The 22,905-nt window shown below is 45.6% G+C and overlaps 3 protein-coding genes across 3 annotated transcripts; 1 reads left to right on the top strand and 2 right to left on the bottom strand.

Moving 5' to 3' along the window:
* Positions 1–1,027: 1,027 nt before the first annotated feature.
* LOC124647985 (protein kri1-like) lies at positions 1,028–7,927 on the bottom strand. The gene is given in 6 exon segments (XM_047187822.1): positions 1,028–1,210; positions 1,314–1,373; positions 1,528–1,735; positions 3,522–3,576; positions 3,921–4,200; positions 6,187–7,927. Coding segments are annotated over 6 exon segments (2,472 nt in total). The 5' UTR covers positions 7,873–7,927.
* Positions 7,928–10,738: 2,811 nt separating this feature from the next.
* LOC124706772 (endoplasmic reticulum-Golgi intermediate compartment protein 3-like) lies at positions 10,739–16,951 on the top strand. Its single transcript, XM_047238439.1, has 13 exons — positions 10,739–11,062; positions 12,383–12,456; positions 12,611–12,694; positions 12,784–12,864; positions 13,628–13,708; positions 13,816–13,908; positions 14,742–14,915; positions 15,009–15,076; positions 15,202–15,253; positions 15,364–15,417; positions 15,499–15,588; positions 16,150–16,216; positions 16,518–16,951. The coding sequence occupies exons 1-13, from the start codon at positions 10,921–10,923 to the stop codon at positions 16,607–16,609; spliced, it is 1,152 nt and encodes a 383-aa protein (XP_047094395.1). The 5' UTR covers positions 10,739–10,920; the 3' UTR covers positions 16,610–16,951.
* Positions 16,952–20,536: 3,585 nt separating this feature from the next.
* LOC124706771 (F-box protein At5g46170-like) lies at positions 20,537–22,472 on the bottom strand. Its single transcript, XM_047238438.1, has 2 exons — positions 22,092–22,472; positions 20,537–21,939 (listed from the first exon to the last, which is right to left on the bottom strand). The coding sequence occupies exon 2, from the start codon at positions 21,790–21,792 to the stop codon at positions 20,701–20,703; it is 1,092 nt and encodes a 363-aa protein (XP_047094394.1). The 5' UTR covers positions 21,793–21,939; positions 22,092–22,472; the 3' UTR covers positions 20,537–20,700.
* Positions 22,473–22,905: the final 433 nt, after the last annotated feature.

Below are 22,905 nucleotides of genomic sequence, written 5' to 3'. Positions count from 1 at the left end.
ATATCATGGTTCATTTCTGATGGTTGTTGTGATGCAATATTGTATTTCATACCATCAGTTACTAAATGAGATGCCAATATTTTCTTAGATTGTGGGCGGCTGTGTTGTAAGTACACACACATTTTCTTGTTTATAAATTATAAACAAATAGTACATTATGATGAGTGTCTCGAGTGCAGTATCGCTCTCTTCAGTGTCTTTCGCGTTCGACGATGTCTTTGCTGCTCTCTTCAGTTGTTTTCTTGAAAGTAGTAGCATGGATGTTTTGAGATGCCAATATGAAATGAACTATGGAAACTGCAAAGTTCTTGTAAAATTCTTGTAAAGAGTAAGTGTGTTCTCCCAACCTGATTGAAGTGGAGAAGTCATATTTTCTTATAATCCCTGCCATTATTGAAGAGCATGTTAGTGTGGCAGGTGAAGTAGTTGGCGAGCATGATCGAGCTATAGAGATTGCTGAAAGAGGCATATAGAAGGTGTATGGTAGCATTTTGATAGTGTTTTTGAAACTCAAGGTGAAGAGGAGGTGTGGAGCAATTGAAGGAATTCCTGGCCTAAGGAGATTTTGTTAGAAACAAATATTTTTCTGTTGGTGACATGGTTTGTGATAACCAATGATTTTAAATTATCTTTTATAAGTAGTATTGGTTTCTTTGATGATTATAATTTATGATATCTTTAATTTTTTTTCATAAGTGCATTAGGAACTATATATGTGCATTGGGCAAATAAAATTTGAGAACCCGTGGCAACGCACGGGCATTTTAACTAGTAAGTTTTAAATGGTAAGACTACATCAAGAACTGATCCAGAAAAGTTAGCTGACTTCCAGAGAGGGAAAAACGCGTCAGTTGACGCGGTGCCAGCTTCCAAATCCGTGCCAAAGAAATGTCACAACACAACATACGTTTTGAAGAAACGATCACATCACTGAGTTGCCACATGGCACTGGCAAGAAAATGAAATTCAGACAGACAGGGGGCTTTGTTTCGATCATCAACTACAGATTTAATCTGAAGGAGGCTGGCTAATGCCCGCTGGGCCGCAGCGACGAGAGGACCACGTCCTGGAGGGAGCTGTCCTTCTGCATCGCGGCCTTGAACTCGTCGAAGGTGATCTTGCCGTCGCCGTTGGCGTCCATCTGGTCGAACATCTCGTCCAGCTTCCCTGGCTCCGCGATGTCGCCCGGAAGGCACTCCTCGGGCAGGGCCTAGCAATTTTCACAAGTTCAGAACAAGAAGCTTTGTCAACATCTAAAACCAAACCGCCTGAAGAACGCTTGGTCTGGTAGAGTTAGTCTGAATTCCTCTTACCCGGAGCATCGACGCCAACTCTTCCTTGCTGATGCAGCCTGACCGGTCCTCGTCGTACATCTGAAATCGTGTTTCTTGTTGTCAGATGTTGAATCAACCTAGCGTGTCAGTTTAGGAACCAGTCTGAAAGCAAACATTGAGATGATGCATTGATTGCTACTGCAATCTGTAGCATCAAATCTTTCTCTAGTAGAGTGTGATTTTGGGTATATACCTGGAAGCAGAGCCGCAGGGCATCATCGCCGCGCGAGTTCCTCAGGTTGGAGAGCCCGCAGAGGATCTCCCTCATGTCCACGGTTCCATCACGGTTGTTGTCAAACAGATCAAACACACGGGGAGCTAGAGGGATCAGGGAGTCCATCTTCATTGCTTTCAGCACCTGCTCGAACTCTGTTAGCGTGGCATTCTCTCCGTCTGCGCATCTGCACCAGGACCACTTTGTAAATAAGTTCAGGTATTCATTCAACAAAGTTACAGATTTCAGAAATACGCAGCTTCTTACAAGGGACTGCAACTATTCAAACTTTAATCTGCTTATACATCATGGTCAACTATCCGTATTGGGATTATCCACATTTTGAACATCTCGTCTAAGAGCATCTCCACTCGTCCCCCCGAACAGGCCCCCGGTGAGCCTTTTTTACATCCGGACGGCGTAAATCGGCTCAGTCGCGCCCCCGGTTCCTCGTTTTCGTCCGGATTTGGCCCTTCATCCATCCGGCGATCCCACGCCATCCCCGGCCCCCCGGGGAGCGCTCGGGGACTCCGGATGGAGCAAAACCAATCGCCCACGCCCACGTGTCTCCTCTTTCGTCCGGACTCCCCGGGCCATCCTCTTTTTCCCCGAGAAACGCCGCTTGGAGAGCACACGACTGGAAATATACTGCCGCCCAGGCCAAATTTTCGTCCAATCCGGACGAAAATTTCGCCGGATTTGGGCGTGGGGAGCGTCAACGAGTGGGGATGCTCTAACTGAGTAACGCTGTTACCGATATATCAAGCACTAGACAACATATTGTAGATAAACCCATACACTCACATCCGTGCGAAATGAAGCCGCAGATTATCTAGCTCTTCCGAGGTAAGATCATGGGTTCCTAAAAGACTCCTCAGCCTTTTTGTCCTCAGTGCCACTTTGCTGCTCAGGACGCTTGCTATAGCTGCTGCCCGCAATTTCCTTCTGGCATTGAATCTTTGCAGTTTTGTGACAACCTCTGCATCCATTCGATCTTGCTTGGCACAGTCTCCTATCACCCAAGGATGCATCAAAAGCTGGGTTGTCATGATAAATGGGCACACAGCTAAGTACAGTTATATCAAGTCAAGTGCGAAGAAGCACAAAAGGGAGCAGGAGATATACATCACTCGCGGTGGGCCTTTTGTAAGGTTCAACGGAAAGAAGACTGGAAATCAGTTCTTTGGCTGATGAAGTTATTGTTTTCCATGTGTGCTCCTCAAAACTGAATTCACCCTGCAAGTAAGCAGGAGTATTTGTAATTTTGTATAGACACTCAAGTGCTCAAGTTCTAAGACACCATATTATCCGTATTTATAAGGCCTTAATTCTTCAAAGAAAAGGTACCAGTTCCTTTTTGAGTGGCTTATGACAAAGTCAATTAACCCCACATCCATGATGGCTCACAGTTTTGGGTGTTATTCTGAGTAGTAGAACACGTTATATTCTTGTGGATTACATGTAAGACAATATTTGTTTGCATCCTTAAAGGAATCTCTAGTTTGCTACTGACTTAAATATCTCAAAGAAACTTGCCCATTGGAAGTTTGGAACTAGACATCAGATAAGACAAATAAAAATTCAAGTGGCAATAACTAACAGAGAAGAAACTTCAGCAATGATTGACAGGCATGTTTCTATACTAAGTACAGTCAATTGTTCCAATCCAACTGACACAAGGTGAACACTCATTCTGACATTACATGGCTCGCCCATAATTTATACTGGAAGAGCATAGGGCATACAGTTTATGGAGATCGGATGATTCATGGGCACAACAATCTTGTTTCATAAGCAAATGCATTCAAAGAAATTTATTTAACACCCTTTTCCACTACAGGTATTGTCATACTAGGTTGTAGAAGTTCTGTATAGGTGAAAAACTGGAGATATGAATCACAAGAAAACTCCAAACCAATAATATAACCATTGCAGACAATTTTCCCCAGATGCTAGTTCAGATGGATACTTACTTGGAGGATCCTTTGATGCTTTTCTAGATTAGTTGGAGCATGAAATGGCGGGCATCTGCAATGTACAATAAAGCCTGTGAACTATCATACATGAGTCAAGCCAAGAGAATTATCAGAAGAAAGGATGGCCAACATACCCAGATAAGAGAATATACAGAATCACCCCAACAGACCACATATCACTTGCAGCTGAAACCTCTTGCCTCGATAGTGCTTCTGGTGAAACATAATCTATCGACCCAAACAACGCCACAATCGGGTCACTGAAATCTTCTACAGAACTCAACCCAAAATCCATGATCTTCAACGTGGAATCTTCTTTTCTGTCCGTGAACAGGCAATTTTCCGGCTTCAAGTCTCTGTGTATGATGTTCGCCTTGTGAAGAGCTTTCAACCCACCGGCGATCTGGCTAATGATAGCAGCCGCATCAAACTCCGAGTACCGCTCGCGGCCTATTATCCTGTCGAAAAGCTCACCACCAGAGCACAGCTCAAGGATAAGGTGCACGCCGTTCGCATCCTCATACACATCATGCAGGCTGATAACATTCGGATGGGGCGCAACATTCTCAACTATCCTCCTCATGACGAGTATCTCATTAGTCAGCAATGCGTCGGAGATGGATACCTGCTTCCACATCGGGAGGCCCGAGCTCGGCGCGCCACCCTTTGACCCTTGCTGCATCCCCATCATCGCTGGGCCGAGCCTTCGGAGGGTCTTTATCGCGACCTGGGTGTTTCCTTCAGACTTGCTGACTCCTCTTCTCACTATCGAGAAACCACCTCGGCCGAGGACATCCACAACTTCATAGTCATCAGACAGCTTTCTGCTTTCAGTCGTGGACATTGCGTAGCAGCAAGAGTAGCTTCAACCAGTTGTTTGACTCAAGAACCTAACAGCTGAAGGTAACAAATACCGGTAAGAAGGAAGCCAAGAGGGCACGAGCACCCAAAATCAGCAATAAACCGGTACAAATCGACCTGTTTCACACAAGAAATCAGAAGAGTGATCACTGATACAGGAAGAACAAATTGATCACAGGTCTCTGGGGAGAAGAAAGATTGGGGAACAGCAGAGCACAAACTGGAAACAGTAGTTGGGAACAGACAGGGACGTCTATATAAACAGCTCCACTGTGAGAACTATATACAAAGAGCACAACGTTGGGGAGTTGAAGATTGTGACGCCACAAGAAAGAGACATGTGCAACAACCAACAAAAGGGAATAAACTCACCGAGTACTTTCTTTTTCGTGCAGGGGGCAAGATGACAAAGAATTGAGAAATTAGATGATAAGAGGAAGACGCCAGGCCAAAAAACAATCATGTTGACCTGGTTGCCACTGCTGTAGCCTGTAGGGTTACTTTGATTTGGTCTTCACCCGGTGAGGCCAGACCTATATTAGTCTTAGTTTAATGCATTGTCTTACATTGTTGATGGAAATTTCTTCTTCAGCCGGACCCTAGAGCTGGAGGCCTGTAAATATATGCATGTGAAAGAAGCTCCGTTCTGATTACACATGAGAGCTACAGTACAAAAAACAGCGTCCACTTCACAGTTGATCTGATCTGACTACTCACATTTTGGACTGCAAACAACAATGGGCAATTCGTGAAAGCAATCACCACAACTATTTTACTGAACATATAGAGATGTTATTCACCTGAATATTGCTACCAGATTCAGAAAATCCGTCAAATTAAAATGGTAAGCAACTACTCCTGGAAGAGTAAAATGCACAAGCAGGAAAGTAACAGAAAATTGATCAAGAACACCAGGACTGTATCGCTACTACTCACTCCATCCCGTAATATAAGATGTTATTACAACCAATTACAGCCTATATTAGTTGTAATAACATTATGAGACAGAGGGACTACCATATAACTAATGCCACGGACAATGGGTATTTTCTGGTACTACAGAAGTAGAGCATATATGAATTAATCTGTAAAAATCACAGAGATCTGATGGTAAGACAAACATTGGTATCAGCACTCATCCAGAAAACACAAACGAAACAAACTGTAACAAAAATCTAATATATTATATCATGCAACTGTCTTCAAAACTTTCAGAGATAAATAAGTTTCTTCAAGGATAACACTGGGTTTGTAACTTCCGAGAATATAAGAACATATCCTACATTCCTACTTAGATAATATATCGATGGCTTCAAACAGATGTTTCCACTAGCGTAACACCCACACAGAAATGCATTGAAAGAACTAAATTTTCTAGATGAACTCTGCTGAATCCCCAAAACTCAATTGCCCTTGTGATGCTTTGGATCTATCACTCATATGCCCTTCGCCTGGCGTCAGATATACGCAGCTCCTTCCTGCTACGATTTCTCCGTTTACTTCTGGTTGACTTTTCCTTGGCATGTGTTCCTTCTTGTTCACTTGTCTGTTCGTCTTTCTCTGGCTCTGCCAAACTAGGGTCTTCCTCGGACCTAGATCTCTTGCCAATCTTGACCTTCTTGCCTTCTGAGTTTGTCTTGGCATATATTTCTTCGCGCTCACTCATCAGCTTATCTTCCCTTGGCTTTTCAGAACTAGGACCTTCCTCAGACTTTGATTTCTTGTGAGCTTTGACCTTCTTACCTTCTATCTTCTGTCCTCCTAGGATCAAATCTTTCTGCATCTTCTTATGATAAGTCACCTCCCATTCATCCTCCCTATATGGTGCTAGCTTCTTTATGGGAACATATTGGTTCAAATCCCTGTCATCTGCTTGCAATATCTCATAGGTCTTTAGGCCATAACTGTTTGGCTGAACTTTCCTATACTTGAACCGAGTCTTCAGGTCTCCAATGGTGTCCTCATAGTCTAGCTTATAGTACTCGTCAAACTCCTTCTCAAGCTCCACTTTGTCCTTGCGAGATATCTTCCCTTCCCTTTTCTCACCAACCTCATCACCGTCTGCAAGCTCCTTATTTTTCTTCTTCTTCTTCTTCTCGCTAATAGCTTTCTCACCACTAGCAGTAGACCCTTCGTTATTATCATCAAGAGCCCATTCTTTAGGTAGCCCAAGCAATTCGTCTTCCTTGTCAAAATCAGGTTTGGCCAAATCAAAATCATCCCCACCTCCAAACCCAGGATCAACCTCATCAGCACCATAGTAGTTCTCATTGAACATCTCGCGCATTTTCCTGTCATAATCCTCCGGATCAAAATCCTCCTCCAAGTCATCCGCACCAAGCTTGCAAGCAGCATCCCCTTCGATTCCAGCAATCATCCGGATCTTCTCGAGCTTCTCCGCGATCTCTTTCTTCTTCAGATTCTTGAGATGCTTCAGCTCCTCTGCCTGCTGCTGCTTGGCTAGTGCATTCCGTTCCTCCTTGCTCTTCCTCTGCTTCTTCCTGCTGCTCTCCTTCTTCCTCACAGACCCCTCAATCACCCGGGGATGTCCCATCACCCTATCAGTCACTGGCGCCTCTGAAGCTGCCATCTCCTCATGCCGGAAATTATAACTTCGGGCATTATAATTATCCTCATAATCCTCCCACTTTTCTATCTCAGCCTCCTCCTCCGACACCTCCTGGATATCATCCAGAGAGAAGTTCTTGCCCGCCCCTGTTTCAAGGTACGGCCTGTTGAGGATGTAATCCTTCAAGAACTTCTCATTCTCATCCAGCTCCTCATCCTTCCCGAAAACCTCGCCTGCCAGCTCCTCCGTCTGCTTCTCATCTTCATCCTCTTCGCTCTCGCCACCATCTCCACCAGCCTTCTTCACCATGAACAAATCGTCCTCCTCGCCGTCACCATCGCCCACCTCCTTCTTCTCCGCCTCAAGGAACTCCTTGAGCCCCTCCCTCTGGCGCTCGTCGTACGCAATCCTGTCGTACTTGTTGCCGCGGCCAGTCTGCGCCGCGAACTCGGGGCCCTCCTCGAGAAGGTGCTGCGCGTTCACGTCCTTGAGGTACAGCGGCCGCTCCTTCTTGGCCTTCCCCGCCTTGGGCTCCCCCTCCGCGCCGGCCTCGTCCTCCGACGAGGAGGAGGAGTACACCTTCGCGTCCTTGTCGAAGATGGCGCTGTCGCCGCTGCGGATGCGGCGGATGACCTGAAGCACGCGGCGGTCGACGCGGCGGGAGGTGGCGGCGACGGCGACGTCCTCGTCCGACGACTCGTCGTCGGAGTCCTCGTCGTCGGACTCGGCGATGAGGCCCTTCTTCTTCTGCTCCTCGCGGCGCTGCAGCGCCTCGCGCCGCTTGTTGTGCTCGAAGCGGCGCGCGTACTCCTCGTTGATCTGGATCTTGGAGTTGTCCTCGGCGGGGGCGTCCGAGTCGTCGTCGGAGCCCGCGAGGATGTCCAGCACCTTCCCCTTGCCCTTGCCCTCCGCCGTCATCTTCCCGGACCGGCGACGCCTTCACTGCTGCTGCTAGGGCGACGGCGGCGGTGGGGCTGCACGGCTCGTGCTAGGGTTTTTTGCAAACAGTGGCGAGATGGGCTAGGACTTTGGAACAACCAGGAGCATTCTATTTACGATGCATTTAAATGACAACAGGGACGCATCTTATCAGCCCTAGCTACGGCCCATTCGGTATCTTGTTGAGCTCGAATAAGTCCTTTAAGGCCCATAGTGCCTCTCGCTGATCCCTCCGTGACTCGTGAGCCTTCCATTTAGTAAATTCCAATTACGGAGTACTATACATCGCCCAGCAGCGAGACCTATTAATGCGCGCACGCATGGAAGACCAAGTTGGGCCGTGGGCCATGTACATGTATTCTGGGTTTTCGGTTTAGTACCTTTCTAGAACATTCTGGTTTAGTTTTTTCCTTTCGGTTTTCGCAGGTTCTGTCGGTGTTTGGTTTTCTGCTTGTGGCCCGCGAGAGCGATGTGTGTGTGTGTTGACTCGCTCGACGATGGAACAATCGCTAAATAGGAGAACCCTCCATTGACGACGCCGCCGCCTACCCCGAGGCCACCCGCATCCCCTAGCTTGTTGTGGGCTGCAGCCACTCGAATGATCCCCCTTGCACTGCTTCTCCCATTTCGAATTGGTTTGTTTGGGTTGACCAGTGGTTTTCTCATGGGTTTCGATCAATGTGCGCTGCAGAAGAAGAGCACGAAGAACATCAACAACATGTCGTGGCCCAGTTATTTTATCAGCTTAAAAAATAACCTGCCCTTCCCTAGCTTATTCGACAAGCCACCCAACTTATTCTAGGCTTATAAATTAGTTATAGGATAAATAGTTCCGAAGCCTCAAGTAATAAGCTGGGTGACTTATTCGATAAGCTCGTAAGTTAATGTTTCTTCTGAGGTTGGTAGTTTTTTATGGTGTTTGCCTTTATGTGATGATATCCACTGTAAGTTTATATCACCGAGAATTTAATTCGTATAATGGTAACTGAAGTTTACATTGGCTTTGCTTTGGGTGTGCCTTTAGAATTTAGATATGAATACAACACCCTAGAACAATCTACCTCTTTATTAAGATTTCTCCAAGACCTCCTCAATGTCTAGTGATAATGGGATGTTGAAATACTTTTCCTTCATGTATTGTTTGTGTTGTGGGATGAGTCAAGTATCCATCAAAAGTTTACTTGTAGGTTGAGCTTAGTTTTGAAGATTGTGGTATGCATATAGGTTGTTGTAGTTCTTTGTTGAATTTGTTGCAGATTTTAACCTATATTCCAACTGTCTACATTTAATGTTGTGATGTTTAGTCTAGTTTGCGGTGTTTAGATTTTGGATTGTTGAATGGGGACTGAAGTTTACCTCATTGGCTTGCTTTATCTATGCCTTAGAGATTAATATAGCGCCCTAGAACAAACCACCTCTTTATTAAGAGTAATGCAGAATGTCTAGTGAATGGGAGTTTGGGATATATTTGTTTGCTAGCATCATACTGTATCAACTGTCTGGACATTGTAGCAATTGAACTTATAGTTACTTTCTCATCATGCACAAGCTGGCGGCGCATACCAGGAAGCTGTAAGAATAAATTCCCTTGTATCTTGAGCATGTTGATTCACTATCTATTCTTCAAGAACAATACTTCCAGCTCTTATCGACTAGCATTGCATCTTCTATCCTACCCCCCAATACAAGTTTCCTCCAAACTTCTAGTTCTAAAGCACGATCACAGCCAAAAAGAGCACGTTGTATATCTTCACGTTGGATGTGACGGCATGGGCATTGACTAGTTACGGGTACATGTCTATTTGCAAGTACACCATAACAAGGAAAAATACTGTGAAGAGATTTCCATGTAAATATTTTAACCTTCGTTCAAACCGAAGCTTTCTGTAGAGAATCCACCTAATTACGATGCCACGGTGGACATGCCACTCATATCCTAAATGGTAATGATATACGGTACTACGCACTCTCGGTCAAATCTCGGTCCATACCACGGACCGTTAGATTTAGCTTTATGATTTGTGGCATAACGACCTTTGACCGATGCTGATTGGTAGCCATGTTCGATATGCGTGTGCCCTTGGAATAATTTTTGCAGAACGTGCCATGTCGAGGCTGTCCAGTAGAGAGTGTCCCAACCGAAGCCGTTGCATTTTTTTCTTCTTTTTCGTGGGAAAGCTAAACCGAACGGCGGTCACGATCAGTTGGTGGTAAATTCGTTTCGAGCAGGCGATAAAAACATCGTCAGAACTGACCACGTCGAAAAGAAAGAAAAAGGAAACTTTGACCATCTACGGAAGGTTCCAGACGCGTGCGAGCAGAGACGCACACACCTGCCACGCTACGAATCCAAACAGAGACCTGGTTAGGTCACCTACGAATCGTACACACGCAGATGCATGCCACGTCATCCAAAACAATTTTCAGATCGTTCACAAAAACGGAAATCGTCAGAGATTTCACCTGGTTATTTAAGATACCACCTGAAATAAATAAAAACAACCCGGGAAACAGGATTGAGATCGTTCAGAAAAAGGGAAACCGTCAGAGATTCTGGTATTCACTTAAGATAGTACCTGGAATAAATAAAAAAAACAATATACGAGGTACATAGGTTTCTGTGTTTAACCCGGAAAAAAATACGCCGGCCGGAGAGTTGGCGACTTCCCAGTTCCCACCCGAACCGGACCTGCCACGTCGGCGGGGTCCAACGCATTTCCGCCAGCGCCAGCCAACCGCGGCCCGCCACGTGGGCCCCTGGAAAATTTTGCAGCGCTAGCTAACCCCACCATTATTATTACTACGTCGCCGTCCTATATCTCCTCCTTCCTCCCTCCTCGTAATCGTCTCCGCTTCTTCTCTTCTCTCCCAATCCCGACCCGGACCCGGCGGAATCTCGCGGCACGCAGGTCAAACCCCGCCGCCCATCTCGCTCTCGCGGGCCCGGATCGGGCCAGATTCTAGGGTTCGCGGGCCAGGGACCGAGCTGCCGGCCGGCGGCGGCGGCGGCGCCGGAGGAGGAGCAAGATGGACGGGTTCTTGCACAGGGTCAAGGGGCTGGACGCCTTCCCCAAGGTCAACGAGGACTTCTACAAGCGGACGCTCTCCGGCGGCGTCGTCACGCTCGTGTCCGCCCTCATCATGATGCTCCTCTTCATCTCCGAGACCAGTAAGCGCCTCTCATGTCTCCTCCCCGCCCGCCCGGCCGTAATGGCCAACCCACCCACGCTGCGGAGATTCGACAGTTATTACTAGATTGAATTATAGCTGCCCCGCCCGCCCGCCCGCCCTTAGGATAGATTGGTACCATCTGCTTGGATTCTGGATTTGGCCAGCCCCGTGATTTCAATTGCGCGGAATTAGTACTAGTACCCTTCTTTTTCGCGGACATGGCAAGATTTCGCTATGCTTTTCGGGCGTGCTCGCGGTAATCTTCTCTAGGTGTAAAGGTGATCTGTCGTGCCAAGCTACGTCTTTGCTGTCCGGGGAGGGAAAAGGTTCGACTTTTGGTTGACATACCTAGCTGTGCTGCTCTGGACATTGCCGCAAACTGCAATGCACGAGTTGTTGGAAGATTCTCGAAAATCTTTCGGTTTTTACTGGTTCCTGCTGTGGTGTCAGCTAGGTGGGCACGGTTCTGCCGGTACACTCTTGGATTCACCTGCCGCTGTCACAATTTGGTCATGAGCGGTCACATCCTTCGTGTTTTGTTCTTATCTTTCCGTAAATAGATCGTCATGTGGATTGCCCACATGTTTGCAGCAACTCTTTGCTGAAAAGGTTCTGTTGGAGCAGAATTGGACTCGCAAGTTAGTTATGGGCAACCCAACGTGCTCATGGTTGAACTTGCATGTTTATTTTAGTCGTTATACTTTGCTTGAATCTCGTGCTGTGAAGATTATCTCCTGGGTGAATGTCCCGAATGCCAGATGGCTCTGTTTGGAATTTATAGCCAAGTTTTGCATTGTCCTAGTTTTTCCGCACACCCGGAGTTTATGGTTGTCAGTAGTAGGAATTGAATTACTGCTTTTGATTGTGGGAGACGATTCCTTTTTTAGAGACAACATCATCTGCAGGCATTTTCTTGTTTAAAACCCTTCCGCGGGCATCTGCTACAGCAGTGTTCTCCTTCTTTCATTGAAATCAGAGCTATCCAACTTTTGGTAGGAAGAAATATCTTGCCTTTACAGGGGTCTGAAGTAAAGTAGACTTGCTAAGCTCAATGTCGATTTTACGCTAGAAATTTGCAATTGGGATGGGAATATATATGGTGGTTTCCTCTCTTGGGCAAGTTTGCAAGTGCCTTTTTGTTCAGTGTCCCATCATTAAATCCGCTTTGCACTGGTCTTTACCTTTTATTTTTCCTTATGTGTTTGGTGTTGTGGGTCTTTATATCTATATGCCATTTTGCTTGATATGCTATGTTAGTCTATCACAAATAACTAAGGTACGACAAACTTCTAATAATCACCTTTTGCTGTTTTTGCAGAGTCGTATTTCTATTCAGCAACAGAGACTAAGTTAGTGGTAGACACATCAAGAGGAGAAAGGCTAAGAGTAAATGTTAGTATTTCCTTACCATCGTTTAGACTTGATTCTTTTATTTCCTGTACTTCTATTGTTTCCAACCTAAAAGGCATACTTGCTGGAGTGATGATCTAATATATTTTGATAATATGGTGTGCATATTTGTTGTAACGTTAAATCTATTTTGCAGTTTGATATTTCTTTCCCAAGTATTCCTTGCACCCTTCTCAGTGTTGATACAAGGGATATTAGTGGTGAGCAGCACCAGGACATTGTAAGGATTTAAATCATCTCCTTTTATGCTAAATTCTGATAACTCTAAATGTTGATTTGTCACAATATTGTTACCTTTTTTCATTGTAGCGGCATGACATTGAAAAGAAAAGGTTAGATTCACATGGTAATGTTATCGAATCAAGAAAAGAAGGCATTGGTGGAGCAAAGGTTCGACTCTGTTTCATTTAAAGTTTGTTTAGTTCATTAAAACTTCCAGGTATAGAAATAAGTAGTCGTGCGGGGTTAATTCCAAGCTGAGCCACATGTTTCTTTATGACAACTGTATCTACTGTGGTTAAAGTTGAGTTTGTCAGTTCGATTCCCCTTCTGATCTTTCTGTGAGGATTTTGTGTGAACAAAGTGTATATATTTACAAACTGGAGACTGAAATTTGAGAACCTTTTGTGGCTCCTGTATCCCTATCTGTCATTAGAGGACTAGGTAGGAAAAAATGTGGTAATAGCTATGATTTCCCATGACTTAACTCTACCATCTTCTGAAAGTGATACGGCTTTCTAAAGGTATAACATGACGATCATGCCTGTGAGTTTCTTAAGTTATTTCCATCCTTGCATATTTGCGCTTGCTGTGCTTCTGTATGGTTCTCTACTAGGATGTGGGTGGGTATATTAAAGTTTCAAGGACAAATTACCATTTCTGATTAACACTGATTAATTGGTACTTTGAAGGTTTGCAGTCACTAATGTATTGCCACAGAAGCATTTTCAGTTCTATGTGCCTTGATGTAGAATCATATTAATATCTTATGCCCTTGTTCCTCTCTTGCACACGAGGGTCTGATGTTTAGATAAAAAAGATCGTTGTAAAAAATGATACCGTAGCTGATTGAAATTAAGTGGCTAACCTACTCTTATTATCTGCTTTGCTCTACTTTGCCATTCAACGCATGCTAAATTGGCCTTTTTTATAGATTGAGAGACCATTGCAAAAACATGGAGGAAGGCTTGACAAAGGCGAGGAATATTGTGGCACATGTTATGGTGCAGAGGAGGTATGCACACCTTTATGTTATTTGATCGTATCTTGCCAGTATTGATCTTACCGGTCATTCTGTTGCTTTTGTGAACTTTGGACTGATTGCGACATTTTGGAGTTCAGTCGGATGAACAATGCTGTAATTCGTGTGAAGAAGTTAGGGAGGCCTACAAGAAGAAAGGATGGGCTCTTACAAACCCTGATCTAATTGACCAGGTATATTAATTATTTTTTCATAGCTTTACCTGGATATATCAATTTTGTTACTTTCTATTGAGTTGCTTTGGTTTAGTTTATAATATAAAAAACGATATCCATTGCATGGTTATGTTCTGTTGAATATTGCAATGTACCGAGTTAATGTTTTACTTAAGAAACCAGTATGTTCTGTTGACTATTGCAATGTACTGAGTTAATGTTGTACTTAAGAAACCAGTATTTTGATCCAATATCCACGTCACTGTTCACCTTTCTCTGTTAAGTCACTGTTCTCTCTCAAATAGCAGATATGGCCCATTTGTGGGGTAGCTTCATGCCACACACTCTGTTTTTTTAGAAAAAATGCAAAGGAATCTGTGCGTTTCATTTCAATGAAAAGAAAGAGTTGCATCGTGTGCAACTTTGTGCATAACGCTTCTCCTGCATGGCAGGCATCGGCCTTCTCTATTCTTTCTCGGGCATTAATTTCCATACTAGTGGAGAGCTAGGGCGGTACATGAGTTTTCTGTGTCACATGGTAATTTTTGAAGAGAGAAATTGGAGGGAAATTACACACCCGTGGTTCTTTTTGAAGATTAAACTTGAGACACACTTTACTATTTGATGTCTGTCAATGTTAGATTTAGTTTGATCATCTAATGTTGACAATACATGTGAGCGAACTTCAGGATGGTATTATGGAATAGGCTTGTAGATGCAGCATGCTCGTAATGTTATATTATATGCCTTGAATCCTATAGTGTCCGACCAAGCTTCTTTTTGTGTGCTTAGTTTCTCGTGTCTGCATGCCTGCTATTTCCACTGCTAAGACTATATGACTGTTATGGCAGTGCGCTAGAGAGGACTTTGTTGAAAGAGTTAAAACTCAACATGGTGAAGGCTGTAGTGTCCATGGCTTTCTAGATGTCAGTAAAGTTGCCGGAAATTTCCATTTTGCACCAGGCAGAGGATATTATGAATCAAACGTAGAGGTGCCTGAACTGTCCCTGGAAGCGGGTTTTAATGTAAGTACGTTAAATACATGTTTTCTTTTTCTTCCTTAGTTAATGAAGCGCATGCCTTCAGCGTTTCTAACATGTCATGTGTAATTTCACCAGATTACTCACAAAATAAACAAACTGTCCTTTGGGACAGAATTCCCTGGTGTTGTCAATCCACTTGATGGGTAAGTTTGTACATCCAGCACATTCAGCATACAATGAACACTATTCTACTTGGAGCACATGTTCTCCTGAATGTATTACCGTCTTTTTTTCTTCCCTCATGTACTAACCAATTTCATGAACACAGTGCTCAGTGGACACAACCCGCATCAGATGGGACATACCAATACTTTATAAAAGTGGGTATTATTTGCATTTGCGTTTATTGCAGTTCTATCATTCCTGTGCTCTTGGTTATGTATCTAGTAACCATGATTGTATAACATTTTTGCTGGGTTTTCTTATCCAGGTTGTCCCTACAATTTATACCGACATAAGAGGGCGAAAGATTGATTCAAACCAAGTTAGTGGAGTTTATTGAATGATTGCATGCTCAACCTTTCTGTTATCAACCTTAATGTTGCAATTGTTACTTCATTGACAGTTCTCAGTGACGGAGCACTTTAGAGATGGAAATGTTCATCCGAGACCCCAACCTGGAGTGTTTTTCTTCTATGATTTCTCACCTATAAAGGTAATAACAAAGATGTGAAGATGCACATACAGATTTATGCAGAAATATGTGCATATATTTATATCTTGACATCTCAGCATGTCCAGCTTTCTTTCTGATTTTGCTCTTCTGTAACGTGAGCTGTATGCAGATGCAGCAGGTGTAAATACTGCTATATTTTTTTTTCCCGATTCTTCTAAAAGTGCACTTGAAAATTAAAAGCTTGAAGCATTCCTTCACTCTGTTGCTTAGCGCCAAAATCTTATTGGAGCCAAAGGCCTAATGTGCATCATTACCCATTATTATGTTGTAGTTGCATATATGCAGAGTTGGTTTCGTGTTGAGAGTATTCTAGCATACTGAGATACGTCTGCGGCGTGTGGCATGTGCATTGTAGCATACTTGCATATCCATGTAATAAATCCACAATCGCATGGATACTCATACAGTACAGTGATTTTGTTAAATTGAATTCTCTGTAAGTTTTTGTTTAGCGTATTTCAGCCCGTTAGAAGCTACTCTGTGGATGGCCTTACTGAGATGGAGTTTGATTCGAGCTCTATGGCTTATGTTTTTTTGCAGGTGATATTCACAGAAGAAAATAGATCGTTCCTCCATTACTTGACAAACCTGTGTGCTATAGTTGGAGGTACGAAGATTACTTCTAGTTTGTGCACTCTTCTTCTATATCATGCCAATGTTTCCTCTTCATACTTCACTAAATGATGCTCCAGTTTATTTCTGGATGCTCAAGTTTATATTTGACCAAGTATTTTTTTATATAAAATAGTACCCCCTTTGAGCATTCCTATATACTCCGTATTTAGTACAGAAAATGGTCTTGTCTCTACATGACATTGCATTCTGTAGAATTATTTTTATGCTGAGCTTTCCATGTCAAAGGTAGTATGGATATGACTTACCGACCTGTTTTCTTGCATGATCTTCAGGGATCTTCACTGTCTCTGGCATCATTGACTCGTTCATATACCACGGACAAAAGGCACTCAAGAAGAAAATGGAGATAGGCAAGTACAGATAATTTATCTGAAACCTGAGCCACACCTCACATTTTCGAAGTTTTGTGGCTTGTAACGAGGTGGATCCGGTATACGCTCTCCAGAGACACTGAGATTGCAAGCCCATCAAAAGTTGCACATTAGTCGATCAAAAGTTGTAAAAAGACAGATAGGGGCAAGTGCTTTGATGTCCATCAGTAGCATGTAGTTGAACGACCTGAACTGGCGCAATGCTGTACTTGGAAGTCGGTAGATCACAGAAATGTTCTTTTGCCAATTACTTGCTTCAGTCATTGGGATCATATATTCCTAACATCATTAAGCCCTTTTCGGAACTGTGGAGAATTGAATTTCTGCTGGAAAAATTCCTGGTGTCGTATGGAACAAAAGGAATCACTCATCAAGGGGGTCCCTTTAATATCCCCAATGGAAGATATGAATTTGGTTAGGATTTGTTGCTGAGGTACATGACAACTAAAGTTATGTGGTTTCCTATTTCTACCTTCTTCCAAATTCGGGAGTTAATTCTTCGCATTTCCTTTTTGAGAGTAACCAGAACGCTACATTTGTGCATTCCACTGGATATCTAGTTTAACTGGAACCAAAGAATTGCATTGTAGAGACTAGCTCCAGAACAGTTACACCCAAAAAATGTCAACGGAAAACATGGATGGAGGTAGTGCTTCTATTACCAACCAAGGAGTTGACTTTATTTCAACATTCTTAATCAGGTACATTAAAAAATCACACTATCCACTGTCCAATGATAGGCATTGCAGTATTGGCATGTTAAATACTGTAGACGTGATCCTCCCAGTGCTTTGATCGGATCATCTGAAGAGCTGAATGGATAAGACCATATCAGAACTCCAGATCATGCGAGTTATTCGCTCCTAGTTATCAGATTGATACTACTGTGCATTGACTGACCGGTGAAGCCACGCAAGGAGGCATATGGCCAGGAGCAAATGCAGATCTCGCTTCACCTGGTGAATCTTTTTGACAGTTCCATAGTTTAGTCGTTATCTGTTTTGCTCCAATACTAAATCCCAGATTTTTTAACCTGTAGAAAGTGCCTTCTTGACAACATGTCTAGCTCCAGAACAACGCAAGTTTTGTGTTATCCATTTCTTCAGAAGTCACCATCTCTAGACTCTAGCTATGTGCCGAAAAGACAACTGTAATTTTCAGCTTTCTTTTCCTAGAACACCATCACCTTTGATATTTGAGGAACATTGGAATTAACCGTTACCACCAGTCTCGAAGATAAAGAGAAACATGAAATCTTTGTTTCCAAGCACTATACCTTGTTCTGGATGTAAACCTGTTTGACATCTGCTTACTGTCTGCCCGTTGTATGTAACCCTAACCCGCCGCCTCCCTCTCCCGCCCCCCTCCCGGGCGGTGGCGGAGGCTCCTCCTCCCCCCGCGCCCCACAACCACCCGCCGCCCGTTGCCCTCAGCCGCTGCCGTCCCGGCCTGGCTATGGCGGTGGTGGCAGCACCCCCTCCGTCAAATCGACGAGGGGGAGAAGAGGGTTTCCGCGGCAGCGTTCCATGGGAGATGATGTAGCGCTGGTGGAGGAATCCGGGCGGCATAGCTACTTGGCCGGGGCCTGAGGCTCTCCGTCGGTAGCCATGGAGGATTCGGTGGAGCGGTGGCGGCCTCCGCCCCCGGTAACGGTTCGGCGGCGGTACGCATGATCCGCGTCGCTGTCCTCTTCCTTGGTGATCCGGCAGGAGGGATTGGCGGCGTGGGGCTGCTGATCTTGCTTTGTTTTTGGTGGCGGTCCTCGGGTTTCTCGCATGCGAGGATGAAGATCTTTCGGAGGTCAGTTTGCTTTGATCCAGGTCGGAGAGATGAGTTCCGGAAAGCTCCGCTGGCGAATGGAACAATGCATCTTTTGCCTGCAGTTTGCTGGATCGGGTGGTATTCGGTTGCGCGCACCCATATTTTTATTCCGACCGTTTGGTTCCGGAGGGAGCGGCGCGAAGCTCTATTCTGTGTTGACATCAGGTGACTTTTTGGTCCATGGTGAAGTCACAAGAAGGAATATCATGAAGGCCGGATTGGTGGACTGCGAGGTTCGAGTCTCCGTGATGCTGAGGGATCTGCTTGGCGTTCCGGACTCTGCAGCAGTGGTATGCATGTGGGGGCGGCAGCACAGGAGAAGTTCAGTGTCTTACCTCTCAGGGTGAAAACCCAAGGTCTGGCCTTAACTGGCAATGTTCTTGTTGGAGGCATTGTTTTGAGAGTGGGGACTACCTTCAGGGTGAAAACCTAAAACCTTTGGTCGGGCGACGATGGCGCTGGTGCACTGTTCCCTTCTTGGAGGCGTCGCTTTTGGAGAGTCTGTACTTCAGGTGTTGTCACGGTGGTGGTTGTATTGTTGTTGCTAGGTCTAGAATGCTGTAGCGGGACTTTTATTTCTTAGTTTTCTTTACTCTTTTTTGGCTGTGTGCATCCGTACTGCCATTAGGATGGGACGTTGGTGCAGAGGCTGGGTGTAATTGGTATCTTTTGATATTAATATATTCCATTTATCTAAAAAAAAACACTATACCTTGTCTGGAAAAGAAACCCTTTTTAAATCTAAAATCTAAAAGAAAGCTCAAGTTGATGCAAACTTCCTTGTGGAGCTACATAAACTAAAGCACATTTGTGATTATAAGAACAACCATACATTTACTTGTTCATTATATTTTTGAAAGAACAGCCCATCAAACAATATATGTGCAACTTGAACCTAGCTGTAAAATAATTAAACGCCTGAAAGTAGAATCTTATTTATTTCCAAAGAATAAAAAACACTTGAGACACCAGGCATGTATAGTTGTACATTATCCAAAGATTCTTTGCCAAAGTCCTGACCAATTTAGCTTCTTTTCAAGTACACATGCCAGCCCTTTTTTAAAAGGGCAAGTGCACATGCCGTCTTTTTTTCTAAAGGGGAAGTACAATGCCAGCCGAATCTAAATGCTAGAAATGTAGGGAATAATTCTTGGGCCAGCCTTACGGGTGACCCCACGCTAGATCTGAAAACCTCAATTATTCACAAAAAAATGAAGCAAAATTATTGATATAACCTCATACAAACGGATATGGCAAGTTGACGCCTTCTGATCTCTGACGCATTCTTGTTCAAAATTCCACTGCCAAATTATTGATGTGTTTTATCACTTTTGTGGACTGGGTCATGATCCAAATCACATGCGAATGGCCAAGGATAATTGATCGATCATCAAATTAATCTTCGTTTTACCAACTCTGAATCATTATGAGAGAACTACATCCGTGCAAGTCGAAGAGATAAGAGAGGTAGTAACCAATAAGGAAAGTCAACTTCAGGAAAGCATCCTCACAACTGTACCGGCAGACTTCAGAATAAACACGCAAATCAAAATCAAGCTGCAGCTGGTTCTCCTGCATGAATTTGTCAGCATCAGACCAGTCCTTTTCATTCTTAATCACAAATGGATAACATGTACCTGGAGGAAGAACCTGGTTAGCCTCTTTTAATGCTACCTTCTTCCATGAAACTGCTCTCTGAAGTTTGGACAAGATTTTCTTGGGGCAAAAGAACAGCTGTAAAGAAAATAATTCTTGCCCATATGCAGTATACGAACACATAATTTAAATCAGTGACTGAATCTGAATCTAGAGCAACCATGCAGACACAATTTCCAAAAGTTCAAGTGTGATATAACTGGAAAGAGGAAAACCAACACTACACGTGCTTTCTCAATCGCACAGGTCTTACTTTTTGCAGTTTGGCCGGAAAAGAGCAGGTAGTGGCAAAATGCACATTGCCATTTCAGAATCAACTAGCAGAAGCAGAGTTAGAGACTGGTGGGGGTGAACCAACCAGCTTGAATGATAGTTGTATCACATCACACTTTCAAAGTGTCCCACATGGCACCAGGGAGGAGATCAGTGGAAAAACATAGTAGTAGTAATTTGATATGATATTCATATAACCAACCAAATGTCTCCACTGTACAAAGAGCTAACACAAGAGACAACAAGGACGAACTAGACACAGATCGAAAGTTAAAGCAGCTAAGTGAGCCTTCCATCCATGCATCGGCAAGCTAGGAAGAACTGAGGAGGATATCTAGAAGCCATTCATCTCCAGAAGGTACGTGCGCCTCTTCATGAGCGCCTTTGCAGCGAACTTGAGCGGCCCATCAAATGCCCCAGAGATGAATGCATCCGTTTCCTTGCGGCTCATATGGCCGCCATTGCTTCCCTCGGTCGAGGGCTTGATAGCAACCAGTGTAGCACCCTGCAATGCAATCCCTCCAGGCAGCTCGAGATACGGCGCATATTTGAGCTTCATGTTGCAGGCTGGGACCTGGGTCCTGTTGGAGCATGCCGAGGTGGACAACTGGTTCTCTCTAAACTCCTTGAGTTGCTCTGCTCCCATGCACAGAGTGCCCTGGTCGTCGGCATCGGTGAGCACCAAGCTCACAAGCGTGGGGTGGTCCTTGATGATCGACCGGAGAAGATAATGCCTCGTCGACGCGGCGATCAGAGAGCTGATCGTCCACACGACGCGGAGTTTGAGCCCACCATTGGTGTAGAACGACTCCGGCATGCTCCCATTGTCCTCCGAAGCCGGCTCATGCTCCGCGCCGCCAACAGGCTTGCGGTCGACCCTGGTGCCTCCCAGGATCACGCAGTTCTGAAGCGTGCTCCCGTACTCGGCCCGCCATTTCAGGAGGACTCCGTCCTCGGTCCCGACATCCCCCGAAGGGAGCTCGATCTGGAGGTTCCGCACGTGGGTGAAGCTCCGGAGCACCTGCGCCGGCGAGTGCTGCGCGAGGTGCGGGAAGAGCGGCCGCCCGGCGCCGGCGCCGTTTGGGCTGCCGCGGATGCTGTGGAAGGGCTTGGCGATGGTGCACAGCATGAGCTTGAGGAGGTGCGAGAGGACGTTCCGGGGCTTGGGCGAGGACAGCAGGTTGAGCGCGTCGTCGGCGTCGCCGTTGCCGTCGACCGTCACGACGTGGTCGATCTTGACGCGCACGTCGTGGACGAGCGGGACGAGCCCGTGGAGCCGCTTCGAGGCGGCCGAGCAGCGGCCGAGGGATCGCACGTCCTCCACCTTGTTGAGGATGAGCAGGACCAGCGAGTCCGGCAGGCAGTCGAAGAGGTCGGCCTCGAAGTCGAGCGCCGGGTCCGCGTGGATTCGGGCCTTGGGGAGCATTGCGTGGCCGGGAGGCGTTCAGGAAAGGTCACGCCTTTTGTTCGGCTCAGCAGATCGAACGCTGGGGAGGCTGCCCGGAAATGCCAAGAACAAGGTGTTCACCCTTCACGGAATGGCTGCAGCCGGCCGCCGAATCGACGCAGCTACCTGAACAAAACGAGAACTTGCCGCGGTAAGGGAGAAGACGCACGAGAAACAAGAGAAGCATGAACGGAATGTCAAGGGGGTTGAAATAGAAATAGAATGCGCCATGGAAAATCAACAGGAAGGACCAAGCAAAATCCAACAATGGCACATACCTCAGCATGCAGGGGTCGCCACCAACCAGCCAGGCAGCCAGGGCAATCAAATCCAGCGCGAAGCAGGCAGAGCCGGAGGCGAACCTCGTCCCAGAGAAAACCCGCCACTCTCCGCGGGAGCACGTCCGGATCCGACGCCGGCAACCCCAGGGAACAACAGCCCGGGAAGGCGGCTTCAATCCCCCGAACCAACCCGCAATTCCCCCCACCAGACCGACCGCGGCGCAGCTCCTCCGCGCCCGCGAGCCTCGATTCCGGCGCCAATCCGGCGAGACGCTGGCTGGCTAGGGTTTATCGGCGGCGAGAGATTGGGGATATTTTCGGCTCTCGGCGGCAGTTTTTTTTTCCCTACCCGTGGGGTGCGGTCGCAGAGGAAGAAATGCTTCTTCCCTGCTCTCTCTCTCTCACCACCACTCGACAGAGGCGGCTTTTAATATCGTCTTGGAGGTGGTGGCGCCGTCAACAGCTAACGGCTCCACGCCGTTAGCCCTGTCCACGTCAGCGGGAGGTGGTGATGTGTCATCTGACCCAAGACATGACGTGGCCAACTCTGTCCTAATCTGCTCCATCGATCCCAATTGTGTGAACGTCTTCCTAACACGTGTTTCTACTAGGAGCTTAGATAAACGGACGATCACCATATGCGCAAATATGTGTCTTATGCACTAGCCGGCGCTGCATTGTTCGACACGAGGGAGAGCGGTGTCACAATTACGTGACCCAACCTATATGACATGACAAAACTATCAAATCCCGATGTGTGAAGAACAACCAAGATAGGATTACCACTAAGTCAGGAACACCGATCAATGAT

The sequence above is a fragment of the Lolium rigidum genome, chromosome 4 (genome assembly GCF_022539505.1).
Source record: "Lolium rigidum isolate FL_2022 chromosome 4, APGP_CSIRO_Lrig_0.1, whole genome shotgun sequence".
NCBI classification, from domain to species: domain Eukaryota; kingdom Viridiplantae; phylum Streptophyta; class Magnoliopsida; order Poales; family Poaceae; genus Lolium; species Lolium rigidum.
This window is presented reverse-complemented; position numbering and strand designations above follow the sequence as displayed.

Bases quoted from the DNA above. Each gene is read 5' to 3' on its own strand.
- LOC124706772 (XM_047238439.1), top strand. From the start codon at position 10,921: ATGGACGGGTTCTTGCACAGGGTCAAGGGGCTGGACGCCTTCCCCAAG. The intron at 13,709-13,815 runs GTATGCACACCT...TTTGGAGTTCAG, and splicing joins CATGTTATGGTGCAGAGGAG to TCGGATGAACAATGCTGTAA. The intron at 15,589-16,149 runs GTAATAACAAAG...GTTTTTTTGCAG, and splicing joins ATGATTTCTCACCTATAAAG to GTGATATTCACAGAAGAAAA.
- LOC124706771 (XM_047238438.1), bottom strand. From the start codon at position 21,792: ATGCTCCCCAAGGCCCGAATCCACGCGGACCCGGCGCTCGACTTCGAG.